The sequence below is a fragment of the Caloenas nicobarica genome, chromosome 7 (genome assembly GCF_036013445.1).
Source record: "Caloenas nicobarica isolate bCalNic1 chromosome 7, bCalNic1.hap1, whole genome shotgun sequence".
Classification (NCBI taxonomy): domain Eukaryota; kingdom Metazoa; phylum Chordata; class Aves; order Columbiformes; family Columbidae; genus Caloenas; species Caloenas nicobarica.
In genome coordinates, this window is record NC_088251.1 from 4,751,358 (window position 1) to 4,770,829 (window position 19,472).

General features: G+C 38.6%; 1 protein-coding gene across 4 annotated transcripts; it reads right to left on the bottom strand.

Moving 5' to 3' along the window:
- Positions 1 to 3,286: 3,286 nt before the first annotated feature.
- ACADSB (acyl-CoA dehydrogenase short/branched chain) lies at positions 3,287 to 19,470 on the bottom strand. Of its 4 annotated transcripts, none has more exons than XM_065638767.1 (11): positions 19,422 to 19,470; positions 14,694 to 14,853; positions 14,213 to 14,313; positions 13,194 to 13,400; positions 12,562 to 12,732; positions 11,103 to 11,228; positions 10,612 to 10,704; positions 9,103 to 9,192; positions 7,427 to 7,564; positions 6,647 to 6,746; positions 3,287 to 5,996 (listed from the first exon to the last, which is right to left on the bottom strand). In XM_065638767.1, exons 1-11 carry the CDS (start codon positions 19,458 to 19,460, stop codon positions 5,926 to 5,928), a joined length of 1,296 nt encoding a protein of 431 aa, XP_065494839.1. In that variant the 5' UTR covers positions 19,461 to 19,470; the 3' UTR covers positions 3,287 to 5,925. The 4 variants fall into 4 exon arrangements, with proteins under 4 accessions (XP_065494839.1, XP_065494842.1, XP_065494840.1 ...); XM_065638770.1 differs by lacking the exon at positions 19,422 to 19,470 and adding an exon at positions 17,357 to 17,433; XM_065638768.1 differs by lacking the exon at positions 19,422 to 19,470 and adding an exon at positions 16,579 to 16,669.
- Positions 19,471 to 19,472: the final 2 nt, after the last annotated feature.

Below are 19,472 nucleotides of genomic sequence, written 5' to 3' on the forward strand. Positions count from 1 at the left end.
GGGGTCTCAGCAGGCGCCAAGCGAAGCAGATGACACTTGCAGCAAGTGGGGCAAATTTAATTTATTAATACAAGCACTTAGAGCAGGACAGGTACTGAGAAGCAGGTGATGACAGGTACTGTGCTCCCTCCCCATCAGGGATGTTCCCCACGCTCCCTTCTCAAGGCAAGAGAAAAAAATGAAGCCAGAACCTGGCTGTCCCTAACTCCAAAAATAACTGTTTCCCCCTCTGCCCTTCCCAGAAATAGAATATGAAACCACAGCATCTTGGCCAAATTGGAATTTGCATAGTTCTGCGGAGCATTTCCTTCAGTTAGGAATGATCTAATTACTCTTTGCTTCCTCTTCTAGAAATCATTCCTGGATAATGAGGTTAGCATAGAGCAGATATGTTTCAGTCAAGAAATAGATGTTAATTCAGTGCCAGAAGGCTTTTACAGTTAAAAAAATTTTTTTTGGACACTTCTAAATAGAAGCAGCAGTATTGAGAGGGTTGGCTATTAAATTATAGTAGCCTGAGACATCAGATCATCAGGTGCTTTAACCCGGTGCTGTGTCAGCACCCTGAAGAACTGGCAGACAAACCCAACTCCCTTACAGCCCAGTTTCTTACATGAGGGTAACAAGGCACATTTTAAATAATTATTAAATAATGACAAGCTGTATTACCTCCAGAGAGTTGTTTATCTCTGCAAATTGAATCCCTGAAGTCAAAGCACAGCGGAGCTAAAACATTTCTAAGGTAAAATGGAAGACCTGTTGCTGCACCTTTCTTTGGGCCTTGGAAACCGTGAATCCTGCATGCACTCAAATACATTTTATGATAAATAGTTTGCTGAATCTAGATTTTATTATTCAAGCAACAGTCAAAATAACCTGCCATATAAATCCATTTACTACAATTAAACTGAGAAAATTGTTTTCTTTTTAAAGCTTGTTCGACAGACATTGAGAAGATCTAAGTACTTTGGAATTTAAGAAGGGAGAGTAACAGTTTGTCTTTGGTAAAAATCATACAGTGGAACATAAGGAATTTTTCTCTGAACACGAGGAAAGCAAGACTACGAACGTAAATACGGCCTTCATATCATATAACCATCTTCTAGTACATAATGGGGAGTCATAAAACATTTTCAAAGTTGAAAAAGTACCTGAGCTGGAAAAAGTGCTTTGCCTCAATTCTTATGGGAACAATTGCAGCAAATGCTGCATTTGATGTGTAAACATCCTCCATCTCAGGGAGAGAATGTCTAACATTTTCTTTCCTAAAACAAACAGCATCAGCTTTTGCACTAAAACACATTTGCTCTGTACCAACTATGTCTTCAACAGCCCCATAAACAAAACAAATTCTAAGGAGCTTTTCAGTATTTAACTACACTTCCAGAAGCTCAACTTTAATTTCTGAATTATTCCCCAATTCTTTTTAGGCCAGTTTAGCAGAGCTGCTACAAAGCTGTTTTCTATGAGATAAAATGTGAAAAAAAGAAGTAAAAGGTTGTGTTTACAACTTAGTATAATTTCAAAGTCGGCTTTTTCACTTCAGCCGGTCTGTTAGCTGGTGTTGGGTGCATGATACAGTAACTCCATAAACAAAGTTATATCAGGTAATACTTCTTAGCATAAATGTTTGCAGCTTCTGGGACTCTCAACCTTTCACACTTTCTGCTTTTTGTATCCCTACAAATAAAAAAAATATCCAGAGAAGCTGGTATCTTTCAAAAATGTAATTATCATGTCTTTGGGTAGCATCTAAACAAAGGCAGAAAAACTCAGCGACACAGTATCAAATTAAAACTGGATGACTGCTCTGGTTATATTGAAAAATTTGCATTTAATTTGCATCCTTAGGATGCAAATTAGTGAACAGAAAAAAATCTTGCAGTGTGTCCTAGAAAATAATTCAGCCCCAAAACATCCAAGAAAACTTGCAGCAACCTTAATGTTATGAAAAGGATGGTCAGCAAATTATTCTGTTCCTCTGCCAGGGGGGGGTCATTGTCTAAAAATCTTGGCTGAATGTTTGTAAGAGAAGGGAGGAAACAACTCCTCAGCCTGGAGAACATCAGCTCTGGATGTATCACAGCTTCTCATGCCCTGCGATTGTTGAACACTTCAGACTATAAGACCTCCAGGCCTGGCTGGTTCCAGAGTAGAGTTTACTTTTCAGGCTGTAAATGCTCATTTCCCGGTGAGGTGACCTACAAATAGCACGAGCTTGCAATGTGGAAGTTGGGGATTTGTTGCTGTATTTTAGATTTTCCTGCTGCCTTTTTTTTTTTTTTTGTTTACGGGAGTGGTCCCAGGTTGTGACAGCTTTTTCTTTAGGATTTTCAGTGAAGTCACCTTAAGATTTCTTTACAGGTGTAGTCTTCCAGTATTAGGAGCTCTACAGCTACTAAGATACACAGAGAAAAAAGTTTCAGAAATATTTAAGTCCAAATGATCTTGAAAGACAGAAGAATACATAAAAATGCTATTGCTGCCTATTGAGACTGCACATCTTTTTGATTTCTATTTTAAAGTATTTTATCAGAAAGAAAAAAAGCAACATTGTACCCTGCATGTTCTTTTGAATATTAATATAGCAATATGAATCAACATTTGAAAGCTATTAGGAAACACAGGGGTTAGTTCTAGTCACCCAATGTGTTAGACAGTTATTGCACATGAGCAGAACATTTTTAGAGGATAAAAAACGCCAAGATTTCAAAGCAGCTGGTCTCTAGTACCAGATAATGAGAAATTCCCTCAAAGCTGCTAAGCTGGACTTTGTTAATTATAGCGGCTGATCTTACAACTGGCACATTTAACTGAAATAATTATTGTAATTCCTATTTGTTAGCCTGGAACTCTGGATTCACTATGTGGTGAAGTTTGTGGTGTGGACTCAGAACTTTTGCTTCCTCTCACCTGCCTGTACAGCCAAATCCACAAGAGCTCTCTGAGCTGGACCTGGACCAGGGAGTTACACTTCAGAGGAGACAACTCCTTGCAAACCGCTCTGCGACGACTGTATTTTAATACAGTATAAAATGAGAAATCATGTGAAAACTCTTTGGGTGTTGTGTGATACATGTTCATCTGCCCGTCAGCTCTCGCTTGATTTGTGCCTCTGCCAACGGTTTGCGCAGCGATAACATGACAGGTAAATAGTTATGAAGTACTTGTGGTGGCAAAAGGCTCCCAATGAACAATTACTTCATATTTCACATAAGCCTCTTCTAACATAATCTTTATACCGGGAAAAGAAAATATGGAAGAAAGAACAACAGCACAGAAAACATCATATAAAATATTGTATTTGAGGATTTCCCAAGTAGCGATCAAACCTTTCCATGGAAATCTGCCTCAGATCTTTAGCACAAACTGGAATAATATTAAAGAAACCTGACAGATACAACATTTGATACTGAAGATGCTGTTCCAGTGCAATACACCACATTGACTGGGCTGACTAAGGGCATATAGAGGGAAAATTCTCTAATATAAATACAACTTGTGTATAAAGCATCTTTGAGTCCTGTCATTAGCCCAGAAACAAGTTAACTCTTCCCAGAGTCAGTGGTATGTGCCCTTTTCAAACAACGATGAAAGAAACTCAGAGGTTAATTTGTGCGCATACTCCTCCACAGAATTTTGTAGACAAAAATCAAATACGATACATACATTTCTTTCAAAAGTTATTGTGTACAGAATACAGAACTGAGAGACGTGAAATATTTACAGCTGTAACATTAGTTAAAGACTTGACCTGGCTTTCCTAAGAAGTGTTGAGTAGCTCCTGAAGCTGTTCAGTTGTTTCCTGGACTATGGCATCTGTGTTCAGATTGTAGGAAATCACATTATTTTGACTTTTTCCCCAGTTATTTTTTCAAATGGATACCTGACACAGTTCTACACAAAGAGAAAGTCCTTTTACAGAATCCTGCATATCTAGCCTCAACAGTCCTTCAAAGAGCTCTGCGCTTTCCTCCATAAAGAATTTGCTTTTAGCACTATATTAAGTCACTTAAACATTGCCACTCACTTCCCAGCCTCACACAAAACTGCAGAAGCCACGTTAAGACAGTACCTCAAACTAGCAGACCTATTAAACAGTGGGAATCGAAACTTGTTAGCAAAGCAGGATAAACTACGGCAGCTAAGGACTGCACCTCCCATTAGCACAACTCATCATGTTCATCAACTCAAGCATTTTATAGTGTGGTTATCGTCATTTTAGACTCGCAGATAGACTGTGCTGAGCAGAACAACTGTAGTTAACCATTGTGCAGTCTGTAGTTTTTGTTCTAGTCTAACAACCTCCTCAGTCATTTCAATTCGGCTGAAAGCAAGCCTGCAAACAGCCTGAAATATATTAATCGTAATAATAATTATAATAACCATGCTAGAAAAGAACTTCAGAAATCATCTATCTTACCCTCCTGCTCTTGTATATTTGAACATCTCAAAGCTGTTGATCCAAGTGATATGGGAGGGGCTTTTTAAACTGGCATAAAGACAATTACCACATTAATTCTTTGCCTATCAACAGGCAGAGTGTGTATGTGGGGGGAGTGATTCGCTAAAGTAGTTATTTCCCTTTGAAGCTGACAGCAAGTCAGAAAACTCTTTGTGCTTTTCCTCCTTGCTTGTTTCTTTGTATAAGGCACTGTAGTCTGCTTGTTTTACAAAATCATATTTGTAATTAACCTCAGTTTTGCCAGAAAATCCTTTGGGAGCCTGGGACATTCTAAGCTTCACTTGAAGTGAATCATCAGTGACTGGCAAGCTTTAAAAAAGAGATTCTTCTAAGTTAGTCAAAACCAGAAAACCAATCTTCCCCTCCCACAAACACTTGAAACGAATTGCCAATTACAGCAATTATAATAATTTTTCACGTATTAAGCTTTTCATCTCTTGATTCCCAGTTAATTAGTTCTCCAGCACTGAAGAGGTTTCTGCAGTAAATAAAATGTCTAATTTTAAAGTAAACAGAGAGGGATAAAAAAGCAAATATTTCTCACTGCCCCCCCACCTCAAAAGAAGAAAAACTTTGCTCTGTTTGTAGAGAAGAGTAACTTACATGAGTGAGTTTTCTAGTCCCTCCCTAATTCCCAGGAAGGCTCCGAGGATTTAAGTTTGTAAAATGCATTGAACATGGAAAGGCCACTGTGAGGTAGTACTGCAGCATTCCTGTTACCTAGCTTATATCTGTCTTTTTTGCAGAACTATGAGAGCTTTTTTAACCCTGTTTCACAAAGATTTCAACTCAACCTTTAATGAAAGGAGAACTATAAATAGCCTCTTAAAACCCTTAACAGCTGAGAAGGCTGGAAAGGGAGGTAGATATTATCCACCTTTCAGTACTACAAATTGGGGCTGGAAGGGCTTAATTACCAAGATATACTTAAGATGACACTAAAGGCTGCTATAAAAATGACTCCAATCACAGCGGCTCCACAGATATCGCTCCACCTGGGAGAGGGGAAACCAGCATTTCTGTCTCTTCCCACGTACCTCTCCTGCACCCCACGCTGATAAAGGGCACTTCAAACAAACAGCAGCTTCACGTCGTGCAGAAGTCCCGCTGCATGTGTGGAGTCCGTCCTCCCCGGCAGCTTAACAGACCCTCTCACATCAGCCAAGGATTTGGCTTCTTCTGTTTTCACTTTGAAATCTCAAAGTGGGGACACGTTGTTTGCGTAACATTTTGTTTTGCCACAAAATAATTTCAGCCAATGTCTTGGCTTAGAAATGTCTCCAGCAGAAACGTGAGTTACACACTTGCTGTCCTCAAATGGGGGATTCATGGTGTTCCTTACGATTTTGGCTGTGATGATGCATTCTTTTTTACGATTTTTTAATTACAAATAAATGCGTAATTCACAATGAATATTCAGTGAAATAATTTCTGTTTACAGTCAGGAAGTCCTTCTGGTTTCAGTACTCCTGTGCTAAGCTTTTTGCAATGGTGCTCAACTGGATATTTGAAGTTCCTTCATATATTGTACCTGAAATCAGAAGAAAATAAATTACAAGACTATAAAACCACAGTGACTATATTAAGAGAGATCAAGAGATTGCCCTAACAGTCCAGTTAAAACGTTTACAATTATGAAATGACGCTTTGCTGAGCAAGTTCTAGAAACAGAATTATGATTTACATAAGTGTTTATATTTTATTATCTGCAACAATTAAAATACTCTTCTGCTGGTACAACATAATGACAAGATGTTTTCCTGAAAAGCAATTCCTAAATAACCAACAAAAATTAAGTATTTACAAATTCTATCAGCAATAAGAGTCAAAGAGTAATATTGTTAGAAATGTCAAACTCTTGGGTCCAACGATTATCCTGGTAAACAAGGATTTTAAAGCCACAGAAAGTATTTTCAATTTTTTTTGAACCGGAATTTTCTTTAATAGAATGGGATGCAATGTGTGTATCTGTATTTTTTTGGTACCTAATTAAACTTTTTAACTAGCCTTACATATGCAAGTATTTATACCTGAAGTTTTACCTTCTTATACCTGAGCCTTTGAATCAGGGTTGATACAGTCTCAGGGAAAAAATACTTTAAAAAAATAGCCAGTCATTCATCCCCAAACTTTAGTACTACCAGTGCTACAAGAAATAAATGTTAAGAAACTATCACTCACCTATCTTGCAGTCACGATAGTACTTTTCTATTGGATAATTTTTTGTGAATCCAACGCCACCCATCCACTCAATGCATTTACTAGTTGTCAGTGTTGCAACCTATGAACATAATTTGAAAGTTACAGTTTCAGGATACAAGTTCATACTGGTGGTAGTAAGTTTTATTCTCTGTTGCTATTTAAAGCAAAACCAAAACAGCAACTAAAGCAGGAACAAGTGGGAAGAGGAAGGACTCGTATTTTTGAATTCATCGTATTCACGCAAGTTATTTTAGAATAAAAATGACATTTTTCTAAATCAGAGGACATCAAGAATTCACTAACTGTTATTTCAATAGTGCATATAATGGACTATGAAAAAGACAAGCAGCAGTACACAAGACGGCAATTCCAAAGAGGCAGAAGCAATCCAGGTTTGAATCACACTAAGACTCGCGGTTGTGACCAGTAGAGTAGAAATGGTCACAAATGGAGTCTCACTGTGCCATTTCTCCAGCCACAAAAAGAGAATTCTGAGAAAACGAAATCTCTCTAGATGAGCGAACATACTAATTTACTTGCTCTTTTAATGTTGCTTGGTTTTCAAAATTTTATTTAGGGGCACGAGCAGTTTATTCTTTGGTGGCCCACTTCACATTCCACGCACGGACTGAGAAGAAGATAAAAGGACATCCACAGACTTCACAGGAAAACATGAATTAGAAGTTATACATTCAGTAACAGAAGACACGTCTAAACAACAGCGAAATAAATCCACTGAATGATGAGACTGCAGGTTACCTCAGCAGCGTAGTATTTGGCCATGCTGGCCTCCTTGATGAACGGCCTCCCTGTCTCCACCAGCCGGGCTGCGTTGTAGGTCAGCAACCTCGCCGCCTCCAGCTGCGTGGCCACCTGAGCGATCTGGTGTTGCATCCCCTGTGAGAAACACATCACAAATCGGGCAGAACCAGCACCTCAAGCGGAATTTCTAGCAAGAGCCATTCTTTTCACCAAGGAACATACCTATGCTCTAAAATAAAAATACAAAATCTAGGTGGTCTAGTGGTTTGCACATCTCTGCATTTATGAAATGGAAGTTGGAGAAACTCTGGGCCACCCAAGTCCTTTTAGGAGCTGCACTCCTATTTTCTCCTTCCCTCTTCTTGCATTCAGGAGTGCTGGGGAACTTCTTGCCCGGCTGTCTGGACAGGAGGGTTCAACATGAACCTCTCTGCACCCACAAATATCAAGGAAAATTTCAGCCAAATCTTAATGTTCTCCTCTGCACCACAGAGACACAGGTAGGTTGAAGCTGTATTTTTGAGAACATTAATACATTAGTAAGTCCAGTCCCCTGACGAGCTTAACTAAGAAAGACTCGAAAAAAGTATCTCTTAAATAAAGCAGAGAACCAGCAAGGTGACAACCACGTCTTCCCATGTCCTGTAGCCATGAGACAAGAGTTCGGAGCAGCAGAAAAGTATAAAGGACACGACTGGTCTGAATCCATTTGATTCAAGGGGCAGGAAAAAGGTGATGGAGGTCACCTCTAAATGGTAGAGACTACAGAAGAATACGTTTATTTAAGGAGATCCAAACATTATGATAATTAAAAATGAACATTTAGTTGCCTAACTTGCTCCTAAACCACAATGAAATCTTTCATCTTATTAGAACATTCACGCCGCTCCCTAAAATTTGAAAAAATATGTATGCAGGTCAAAATAACAAAATGATTCAGCAATTATAAATTCCATTTCCCATTCAAAAAACGCAGTTCAAATAATTTCCTAGATATCTGTAGGTGCTTCCTAAAATTTGTATAAATTATGAGTAGTACTAATGTTCTTTCCCTTCATGCGAGATGTAGGTTTCTTTTAACAAGAAAATTACTATAGTAATTACAATTATATATCTTCCTTATTAAACTATACATCATTTTTGCAACAAAGAGTCTTTTCCATTTTAAGATACAGATATTATCATGAAAACTAAATGTCTTTGTATAACACAGGAAATCTAATAATTCAATCCGTTTTCCTCATCTTATTATAATTTGTAGTGTCTCTAGAAAAAGGCCTTCCCCTACACCTCATGAAAGGGTATAAAAACTGGAACACATTCAACACACTGTGATATTAAAATCAGAAGAGAAAGGAGTTCCACGCATATTATTTTTAAAGGCAGTGAATATACTGTCAAGGAAAAGGAGTTATGTTAATAATGTTTTGAAGTTTTAAATTATTTATACGGTGCTTGCAAAGGCACAGAGCATTGAATTTATATATTTCACATGGCAGATGAACGCTCGTCCGAAATTATTTTGAAAAATTCCAGATATTGAGAAGTAGAGACATGACACAGCATGGAGCACAAATTATGCAAATCAGACTACTAAATTTGACTGACTTCATCTATTGTGGTAACTACTACCCACTTTGGAAGAAACTTCCCTTGTGTTCGTTAACAAGTACCTGGAAACTGAACACGCTTTTCCCAAACTGGACTCTCTCCTTTGTATAGGGAATTGTATGGTCAAAACATCCCTGTGCCAGTCCTAACATCTGTAAGAAATATGACATATCAAGGTAAGTTAGGAAAAGAATACTAAACCAAACCAATCCCAAACATAAACTTTGAGGAATAAGCCTATTCCACCCTATTCCATTCATGAGTGAAACTTCCTTACTAAAGGCAAAATATTTGTGAAAACACTGTCACTAATACTTAAACAAAAGTTATGGGTCAAGTGTGGTTGCACAAATATTAAGTGTTTCTGGCAAAATTCTTAATTACATGGGAAAATTACCATAAACTAAAGATCTGCAGATGTACATTACACTATTAAAGTAAAAATAATTTGAATGATTGTCTTCATTTGAAGGTGCCAAGAAAGCAGCAACTAAGATATAACAACTACCCGACCTTAACTTTTAATTAGGTTATAAGTGTAACTTAGAATAACTAAGGGTAAAATCCAGACCATGTATTTTAACGCCAGAGCCTCTTTATTATTTATCTCTCTGGGATCAATAGGGCCCTCAGCCCTGGTTTTTAAAAGCCATACCAAGCAAAGTTTAATCACGGATAATCTTTAGAAATGATGGAATAGCCAGCCCATTTAGCAGCAGAGTGTACCGCCAGGGGAAATTCTAAATTTCATCACAACCATTACTTCTGGTGTGTTTGTGAACTAGGACAAAAGATAAGGGAGACTGATAGCACAGACATATTACACCCTATACGGTACAACTACCTCCACAATAAAGTAGAAGCAAAGAAGTGATTACTTTCAAAAATAAATTAAACATATAAAAACTTGTCAGAAATAACCTTCTTATAGGGCTGAACCTGATTTCCATTGAAATCAGTACCAATCTGAGATCCAAACTGAGTTTACAACAAAATACAACATTTTTAAGTAACTCCAAGGTCAGCAAATATCTTCCCCTATGATGCCATAAGGTGCAATTTTCAAACACAACAATGAACTAGGACACTTCTGCTATCAAAAAAATATTTTAAAAATAAGTTGACTTTTAAAAATAAGTTGTTGGGAAAGCATCAGTTAGCATAAGGTCACATTTGGCATCCCATACAGTCACAGTTGGACGCATTAATATTGTACATTTCAGTGTATTTTCTACAGCTAGTTTTCTAACTAAAATAAATTTTCATAATGGAAGATAAAAATGTTGATATATTTCAGTAGCAATAAGTTAACCACCAAAGACAAACTAATTGCCATGTAATGTTTTCTAAATCTATTGCTTATGTCACTGAAGGAGAATTTTATCATTTACAGTTGTTTCAGTATTTTACTGTAACTTAGATACAGGAATAGTGACATCTAGTGGCAATTTAGTTTTTAATAAAGTATTTTCTAAATAGTTCATTCTTTTTAGCTTTAAATATTTTGTAAATGTCAATCCAAATCCGAAGTTACATACTGGTTGCATTCAGTATTAAATTAAATTACCCACCTGTGCGGCGATACCTATTCTGCCGGTATTTAGCATTCCAATCGCGTACTTATAGCCTTGTCCAATCTGTCCCAGGATATTTGTCTCGGGAACCTAAAGAATAAAACCACTCAATTACTCCTGTTCTACTCTGCTTTGCAATTGCTAGTGTGGTTCACTGGTGAATCAGTGTATATGTTTTATTTAATGTTCCTCATAAGTGAAGGCATAAAACATAAACCAGACATCTGATTCCTAGAATATCTGATTAGAACATTTCCTCATACACATGATTATAAAGTCATGATTAGGAAAAACTGTATCACAATTTAAGAAACCCGACCGCCCTCCAGACTTTTGTGAAAAATAGGGAGGAAAACGTTACAATCTGCCACAGAATCAGTATGCCTAAGGAAAAAAAAAAGGGAATTTAATTAACATTCTTTCCTTAGATGTGGTCGAGCTCCAATTATACACAAATTATGCCTCAATAGCTAAACAACTTACAATACCTTAACATTTTCAAATGTTACTGGGCAGGTAGAAGATGCTCTGATTCCAAGCTTGTCCTCCTTCTTCCCTACATGTAGTCCCTCTGTGTTGCGATCCACTATGAAGCACGTAATTCCCCTGTATCCCTAGGATGAATTAAAAAGATAACCAAGAACTGGTTTTTATAGTAATCTCACCAAATGGTGGTCTAAATATCCCATTCTGATAGTGAAATTTCATGCCTGCTTAACACTATATTACTAAATAAAACACTGGCAACATCACCTATTCCCTCTATGTCTGCTAACTGTGGCTTAACAAAGGCCAGAGAATATTTTTCTATTAAAATATAATTATAAAACATATCTATACTGGAAATCACTGGTAAAGCAAGTTACCGCTGTGCAGTAAAGTTACTGCTCACTGTTGGAACCTGTATCACAAACAAGGGACCAGTTTAACACCCAGAACTGCTGCACACATTCTCCTTGCGATTCCAGTTTGCAGAACATAGATATCACTGTTTCTTCCCTTTAGAGAGCGAATATACTGAATAAAGTACTCTGAAATCGTTATGATGGTTGTAATGAAAAACCTCAAAGAGTTGATTTGGAATTCAGATAATGATTTGGACAGGACACTAAATAACACAGTGACAAGACGAAGATTGTATAGCCAATCTACACTCTGACATCGCCTACGTACATGCTTAAAATCTTCACATTTTTCAAGTCTTAAACTAGATTCTTGAAGCACAGAATGGTGATCCCTGATAGCTGTTTTTTTCCCTTTTTCCTACCACATAACTCTTGTTCCCAATTCTCGCTCTCATTCTTGTTCCCTCAGCATCTCCCTGGCCAGAAATTTTAATTTTAAAAATAAATATCTTCAAGTTAATTTTTTTAAGGAAGAGACACTGGAAGGAGTTTAAAAAACAAATAAAAGTTTTAAACAATTTAGTTTTGTATTTATTACTCTACCATATTGCTACAGTACACTTTAAAGTCTGCAGTTGACCTTTCTGAATCTACTACCTATATCCAAATTGGTGACAAAACTTGAAACACACATATTCAGCTATGTAATTTTTTCCCTGAACATACTTTACTACAGTATACTTGTTAGTTTGCTGGTGCATGTAGTCTAAGCTCTATTTTGCCTTTAAACAACAGCAACTTGTTAGTTAAGTCAGGAAGGTTGGAAAGACCGAGATTATCTGTTCTTCCGTTACTCAGAATAATACCAATGCTCTTCATCTAAGCAATTATGATTCTGACATTTTTATTTTTCCCGGTGGGAGGAATTTATTAAATTGCTCAGCAAGTTCTCATTTTTGTTGGGAAATATTTTTAAGCGTTTGCTGTCAGCTAGGAAAAGGTGCAAAGAATATTAACTTTTAACATGAAATTATTAATATAAACCCATAGTTTCATGTCATTTCAGCTGTCACTGAAATGCAACTATTCCTCAGCAACTTACTAAGGACGTATCTGTATTTGCCATCACGAAGAAAACTCCTGCGTGTTCTGCTAAGCTAATCCACATCTTTGACCCATTGATAATATAATAGTCTCCTTTCTTTTCAGCCCGAGTCTTCAAAGAAAAAGCATCGCTGCCAGATCCAGCCTCCGAAAGACAGAAACTACCTATCTGTCAATTGAAGGGAAAAATTCGTTTTAATTTTTACTGAACATATAGGCACAACATATAACAAATTCTGCAATGAAAATAGTTATAAACGAGCACAAGCCTCTTAAATACAAATATTTCAACCTATTGCATCAAAGTATCTAAGTTTCAGATATGGAGATTCAGAATAGAAACACTATGTAATTAGACATCTTGCAAAGTCAACTGTTTTAAAAGTTCTTTTTGACAGTAAATTAAATTTTAATAAAACTAATAAGCACCTTCCCACTTTTACGTCTCAGCTACTGATGACAGGGTGTATCTACATCACTACAGATCTCAGCTCTAAACAGTGTTTCAAAGTTCACATATATTTTCCAGTCCTACAGTCACACATTTAGTCGCTGCAAAAAACCTCCCACTAACTTTATTTAACTATTAAAAACTATATTATAGTTTAGTAAAGTGGGGCTTTGACTCACTGTATCTTTAGCCACTCTGGGCAAATAAGTTCTCTTCTGTTCTTCTGTTCCATACATAGTAAACAACTTATTTGTTAGTGTGTTTTGGAGTTCACATAGAAGAGCTACAGCTGGATCAACTTTGGCCAGTTCTTCTACCACCAATATGACTGAAAAAAATGAAGCTCCAGTTCCTCCATATTCTTCCCCAAGCTCAATACTCATCAGCTGAAATGTAAAAGATGAAAATATATCAATTTGGTGGTTTCTGTCAACAACTTCTAAATCCAAGCTAATACTTAAGAGATTAAAATAAAAACCACAGAATATATTTCCAGATCCTTCCCCAAAGACCCATTTTCCTTCAATACCCATAACAAACTAACAGTTCATCAGAGAAGCTGATAGTCAATTCATGCAAGAAATAACCAACATGTGCAGTACACAGGCCAATCATCACCCTAATCTGATCACATTTTCCAGAACAATTGCAATCTCAACAGAAGTCTGATATTTAGAGTTGTTGTTGTATAAAATGACACTCTAAACAGAGTCAAGCTTTATGTTTGATAGCAGGACAGGCTAAAACTGAAGCCAGGAATGAACACCAGGATACACATAACACAAGTCCTGGTGGTTGCCCAGTCAGGACACAGAGGAGTCCTCATACCCTTTTCCAGCAACATTTACAAAAATCATGGCAGTTCTAGTATTCTACACAATTATGCTTATCCAATTTAAAAAAAAAAAAAAAGGCAAGAGGGGGAAAAAGACAAGGAACTCAAAGATACGATGAAGAATGTGGTATGGGAGAGGGAGAGATGGAAAGAATATTACAGTAAAAAAATGGAGAGTGATAATGCAGTAAAAAAGAACAGAAAGTTGCCTTGCTGTTGATAAATCCAAAATGCTTAATGATTCATTAGTTCATTTAAATTATATCTCTCAGTCTTTTAATCTAAAAATCTGAAAGTGCACAGCTAGATATTTATAAAATGATGCCCCTTTCTGAATAAAAGATTAAGTAAAAGTGTGCAGACCCCTTGTTCAAACAATCCCTGTATTACAGAGTCTTCCATTTTCGAATTCTCATCCATTTTTTGCACCAAAGGTGCAACTCGTTCCTGAGCAAATTTTGTCACTGTAATGAAGAGAAGAAAGAAAGGGCGTAAGTATTCTAACTCTCTCCTTTTGAAGATCAATATAACAGTAATGTGGGACTTCTGACAGGTTATGGATGTATCCCCTGACTCTCCCAGATGAGTTAATAAAAGGACAAAAAGTTGCTCAAGTGAAACAAGGTGATGTGCCACGAGGCTCAATTCTAATCGCTTTCTGAACTCAGCTGCAACTCTCTAAAACGAAACAAATACTTCCTATAAATTCAGAAACTTTGAAAACATCTCAGCAACACAACAGTCTCAACATTTAACTAGAATTAAATAATAATAATTAAAAAAAAGCTAAAATTTCCCTTCTAGTTAGACATTTCTGAATTTTAACTACACGGATAATAGGTACCCATGTTTTTCAGCATTGTCTCCTCTTGGGTGAATGTTTGAAGCGGAGCACAGACAACTCCATCACTGGGTAGGTTTGGCTTGAGTTCTGATTTGGAGGATCTAAAGACACATGGAGAAGCCTTCCAAGGAGTCACGTAGGCTGGCAAGTTTCTTTTCAGCTGTTGATAATAAATACAGAACGTGCAGACAGTTAATAGAACTTGTATTTGTATACAGACAGCAATACACAATTTTACCCCGTGTTTTTATAACTTACATTCAATGTCCAGTTTGAAAGTTTTTGAAAATATATAAACCCCCGCAGTGTCCTAAAACAAAATATCCTTTAATGACGCCTCTTTTAACCCCAAACAGTTTTCTTTCTGTAAGTTTGCTAACATAATGTTATTTTACAAAGCATTCACAAACATTAATTTTAGTCAATTTCAGTGTTTACAGGCAATAAACCTTATGGATAGTATTTATTTTTATAGATGATTTTGCAAGTCTGCTGCAGTATTCATAGTACTAAGTGTATATTTTGACAGAATGAATATATTTATTAACAAATATGTTAAGAGTACATGTGAAAGAGACATAGGAATGTTTTTTACAAAAGACCTGTTAACTTTAATGATAGACTTAGTTTTCTCCCTGGTTTTCTAAGGACCAGCAACTCATGTTTCTAAAGCAATCTGATAGCACTTCATCTGGATTATTGGTATTTTGCTGTGAAAGGGCTTAACTTTTAACAGCACTGTGGATTTTTGTATTCAAACTGAGTTCTTATCAACCACTTAATGATTTTCAGACTAAGCACAAGTTTCAGAGACACAGTCCTGGCATTTGAATGCCTCTGTATAGTTCATTTCTATATTGTTGGTTAAAGTCCTGTAGTTAGTATGTTGCTAGTACTATGTAACTAGTAATATGTTTTATTTAGTTGGTTTATTTAAAAAGTACAGGAAGGAACCAAGTAATTTATGCTTAACCTCTCGTCATTTGTCCACCATACACAACAATTTCAAACTATATCAAGAAGCATCGGTTATCCAACCAAGAAAGCAGAGATATTGCAGAGTATTTTACTATAGGGGGAATGGCGTTAAGCACATGTGGCAAAAGTCACAAAAATGAACAGAACAGACAGTGGCTTTTGGGACCAACCTACATATAGTGATTGTCAGGTGTGTGGACATAGATAATGTGACAAGTAATTAGTTTTGCACCTTGGAGAACGATAAACTACTTAGTGTTCAAAGACTCACTCAAGTAGATCATAGCAGGAATGTTTGGTTTCAAAGTTTCTAACCACAGAATTTCTTAGGATTTTTTAAAAATTTAGCATCATGAATACGGTCTGGCTTAAAAAGTAACAGGCTAACAGTAGCTAAACTGCTGCAAAATGTATTCCTGAAAAGCAGCATTCAAACAAGAAGCACAGTTCGACTGACTGATCTCGAAAGAGGCAAGACAGCACCACTCTTCACCCCACAGCGAGCAGACCGACTGTGCCGTAGCCAGACCGTGATTTAGCTCACAGAATGCAGGACAGTTCTGAAATGCATGCCGTGATAGCAGCATTCTTCAAAAAATGGCAAAGTTTGAGGTCAGGAAGTAAAAATCCCTTTGATCCTTCTAATAATTCACTCCCTTTCATGTTGGCTTTCAACACCTGTCAACTCCCTGGCTGAAGAATTGATGTAAACAGATCTATGGACTCCTTTTCTTAGAGACAAGATTCATAAGTCTATCATGGTAAGGAAACTCTGAATTTAGCATAACCAGTCGTGCATGATGAAAAGAAAATAGTGAGAAGTGGTAATACAGAAAACAAATATTGCTGTGAATATTCAATGTTCATTCACATTCAAAACCCTTGGTCACATAAAACAAATACTAACCAGTGGGGCTGATTCAGGAATACAAATTTGGATCATCAGCAATAGCTACAACACTTTCCAATGAAGACTAAGTTACTGGAGACACTGTAGGTCTTCAGAGAAAACCAGAGACATAGTTCCTTTAATAGAGATAAAATCCAAGGCAACCATGTTCTGGAAGCTCTCAGTCAGGAATGGATTATTTGCACAACATCCAGCTGTGGTAGGGTCATTCAACATCCAGATGTGTAAGACTATTAAATATCCAGCTGTGTAAGTCCATATGCTTAGCAAGGTCTGTGAAGGAAAAATCTAAGTATATACACACACACATATATATTTAACACAGTACGTTTCCTGAGCACTTACAGGATTACAAATCACACATACTTCCTGCTGCTTCTACTACTTTATTTCCAAGCACAAAGAAAAGAGCATTTTTCTTTCATGGTGGCACAACCAAAGATGAATCACTGAGAATATTTCACCAGTACTGCCCAAGAGCTGTCGGGCAAAATGCAAGGTGCCTTTTTAAGATTAACTTTTGAGAAGGTCACCACACCTGTCCCTTCACTCCCCCTAGTGGACACCACCCCACGCTTCTCCCCATCCCTGGAGCTTTTGCTCAGCGGCTCTTTCACTCCAACCAACTCACTTCAGAGCGGCAGAGGAACACGTCCTACCATAGCAGGAGAAACCAAGGCAGCTCTTAGCGTACGTATGCAGACAGGGTTTGACAAACTGCCACCTGATTGAGATGGCGCTACAGGAAAAAAAGGAATATTCATAATGACGTTACCTTGAAAAGTCTTGTTATAAAACCAGTAGGTTGGCCCCAAGGGATGGGACCTACATTGGCAACACCCACGCACAGAGCAGCAACGCACAGGTATGCCAGAGTAACAGCAGTGATGTTTTACTTCAACATTTAGATTTAAAAAAAAGAAAATCAAGTCACTACATTATTGTTTACATTTTTATTCTTAGAAGTCATGCAGTTGTATAGCATTACTAACTTCCAGATAGCTATTTATGTGCATGTACATTACTTAAATGCTTTGATACTGGGGATTTTTTTCCTCTTTTTCTGTAGATAAGGTAATGATTTACGCTGTGACAAGATTCAGACTGCTTGCCCCACTAAACACATGTATTTGAAAATTGTTTTCTGGGTTGCTGATAACATTGATTTTTCTGTTTATCTCCCTTTTTACTTCCACCTCAGCTCTTTAAAGATCAGTTCTTTTTGTTTCCTTCTATTTGTTTTACAATCTAAAATGAGATTTTAATGCTGGTGGACCTGGCAGCACCATTAAGATATAAATAAAGGCCAAAGCAATGTATTTTCCTAAGCTCCCTTTTCTTGCTGACTTCCACCCCTGTATCCATCCTAGCTGGCCTCCAGACAGCTCCTATTTCTCAGCAGAGAAGCTCCATCACAGGACACTTGCTTGCCCTCATTTATGGCATTGTTTTTTCTTTATTTCAGTTGGCACGACACACCCACAAGCTGCCGTGAGAAAGTCCCAGTCCAGCGTGTCTTCTCACTCTGCACATTCAAAGCACGTGTGTGGCACAAACCCGGCTTTTCTGCTTGTTTCCTTTGGCTTTTGATCACTTCTACAGTGCTACAAGTGTTTGGTCTGTTTAGGCAAGTTAAGGAAACATCCAAGAACTTCTGCTGCTGGACTTCTCACAGACACGTCGGCCACGGGCTGCTCCAACTTGCCATTTCACAAGACTTGCAAGAACTTTTCATAGCAACAACATACAGGATCACAGAACGGTTGGGGTTGGAAGAGACCTCTGGAGATCATTCCTCACAGAGAGGGTTGTTGGGCATGGGAACCGGCTGCCCAGGGCAGTGGTGGAGTCACCATCCCTGCAGGGGTTTAAAAGGCATGTAGATGAGGTTCTTAGGGACACGGTTTAGTGCTAGAGTCAGTTTATGGTTGGACTCCATGATCCTGAGGGTCTCTTCCAACCGAAATAGTTCTATGATTCTATTCTGTGATCTAGTCCAACCTACCTGCTAAAGCAGGTTCACCTAGAACCACCCCTCCATACTAAAAAAATGCAAGACAGAAGGAGAGAGGGGACTTTCATAGAATTACAGAATCATTTCAGTTGTAAGAGACCCTCAGGACCAAGTCCAACCATAACCTAACTCTAGCACTAAAGCATGTCCCTGAGAGCCTCGTCTAAATGCCTTTTAAACCCCTCCAGGGATGGTGACTCCACCACTGCCCTGGGCAGCCTGTTCCAATGCCCGACAGCCCTTTTTGGGAAGATTTTTTCCTAATATCCAACCTAAACCTTGCCTGGCACAACTTGAGGCCATTTCCTCTCATCCTGTCACTTGCTACCTGGGAGCAGAGACCAACCCCCTCCACGCTCCAAGCTCCTTTCAGGCAGTTCAGAGATCAGGTCTCCCCTCAGCTCCTGTTCTCCAGCTGAACCCCCAGCTCCCTCAGCCGCTCCCATCACACTTGTGCGCCGGCCCCTTCCCCAGCCTCGTCGCCTCCTCTGCACTCTCTCCAGTATTCCAATGCCCTTCTTATGATGAGGGGCCCAAAACTGAAACCCACCCTCACCCCCCGCACAGCTGCACCTGAACCGGCCGAACAGACCCCGCTCCCCGCCGCGGCGATCGCGGCTCCCGCTTCCCGCAGGCGTAACGGACACACGGAGCCGCAGCCGGCGGGCTGAGGTGAGGGGCGCGGCGGGATCCCCCCCAGGGAACCCCCGCCCCGCAGCTCCCTCAGGCGCGCGGCGTCGCCTTGGCAACGGGCGCGGCCGCCCCGCAACGCCCGCACCCCAGCGGCGGCACAAGGCGCCCACCCCGCCGAGCGGCCCCGCTTCACCTTCGCGCAGCTCCTCAGCCAGCCGCCCGCCGCCGCCATGCTGCCGCCCGG

Bases quoted from the DNA above. Each gene is read 5' to 3' on its own strand.
- ACADSB (XM_065638767.1), bottom strand. From the start codon at position 19,460: ATGGCGGCGGCGGGCGGCTGGCTGAGGAGCTGCGCGAAG. The intron at 10,705-11,102 runs GTATTGTAAGTT...TTTATTCTTTAG, and splicing joins TAACATTTGAAAATGTTAAG to GTTCCCGAGACAAATATCCT. The intron at 7,565-9,102 runs GTACTTGTTAAC...TGTTTCTCACAG, and splicing joins AAAGCGTGTTCAGTTTCCAG to GGGATGCAACACCAGATCGC.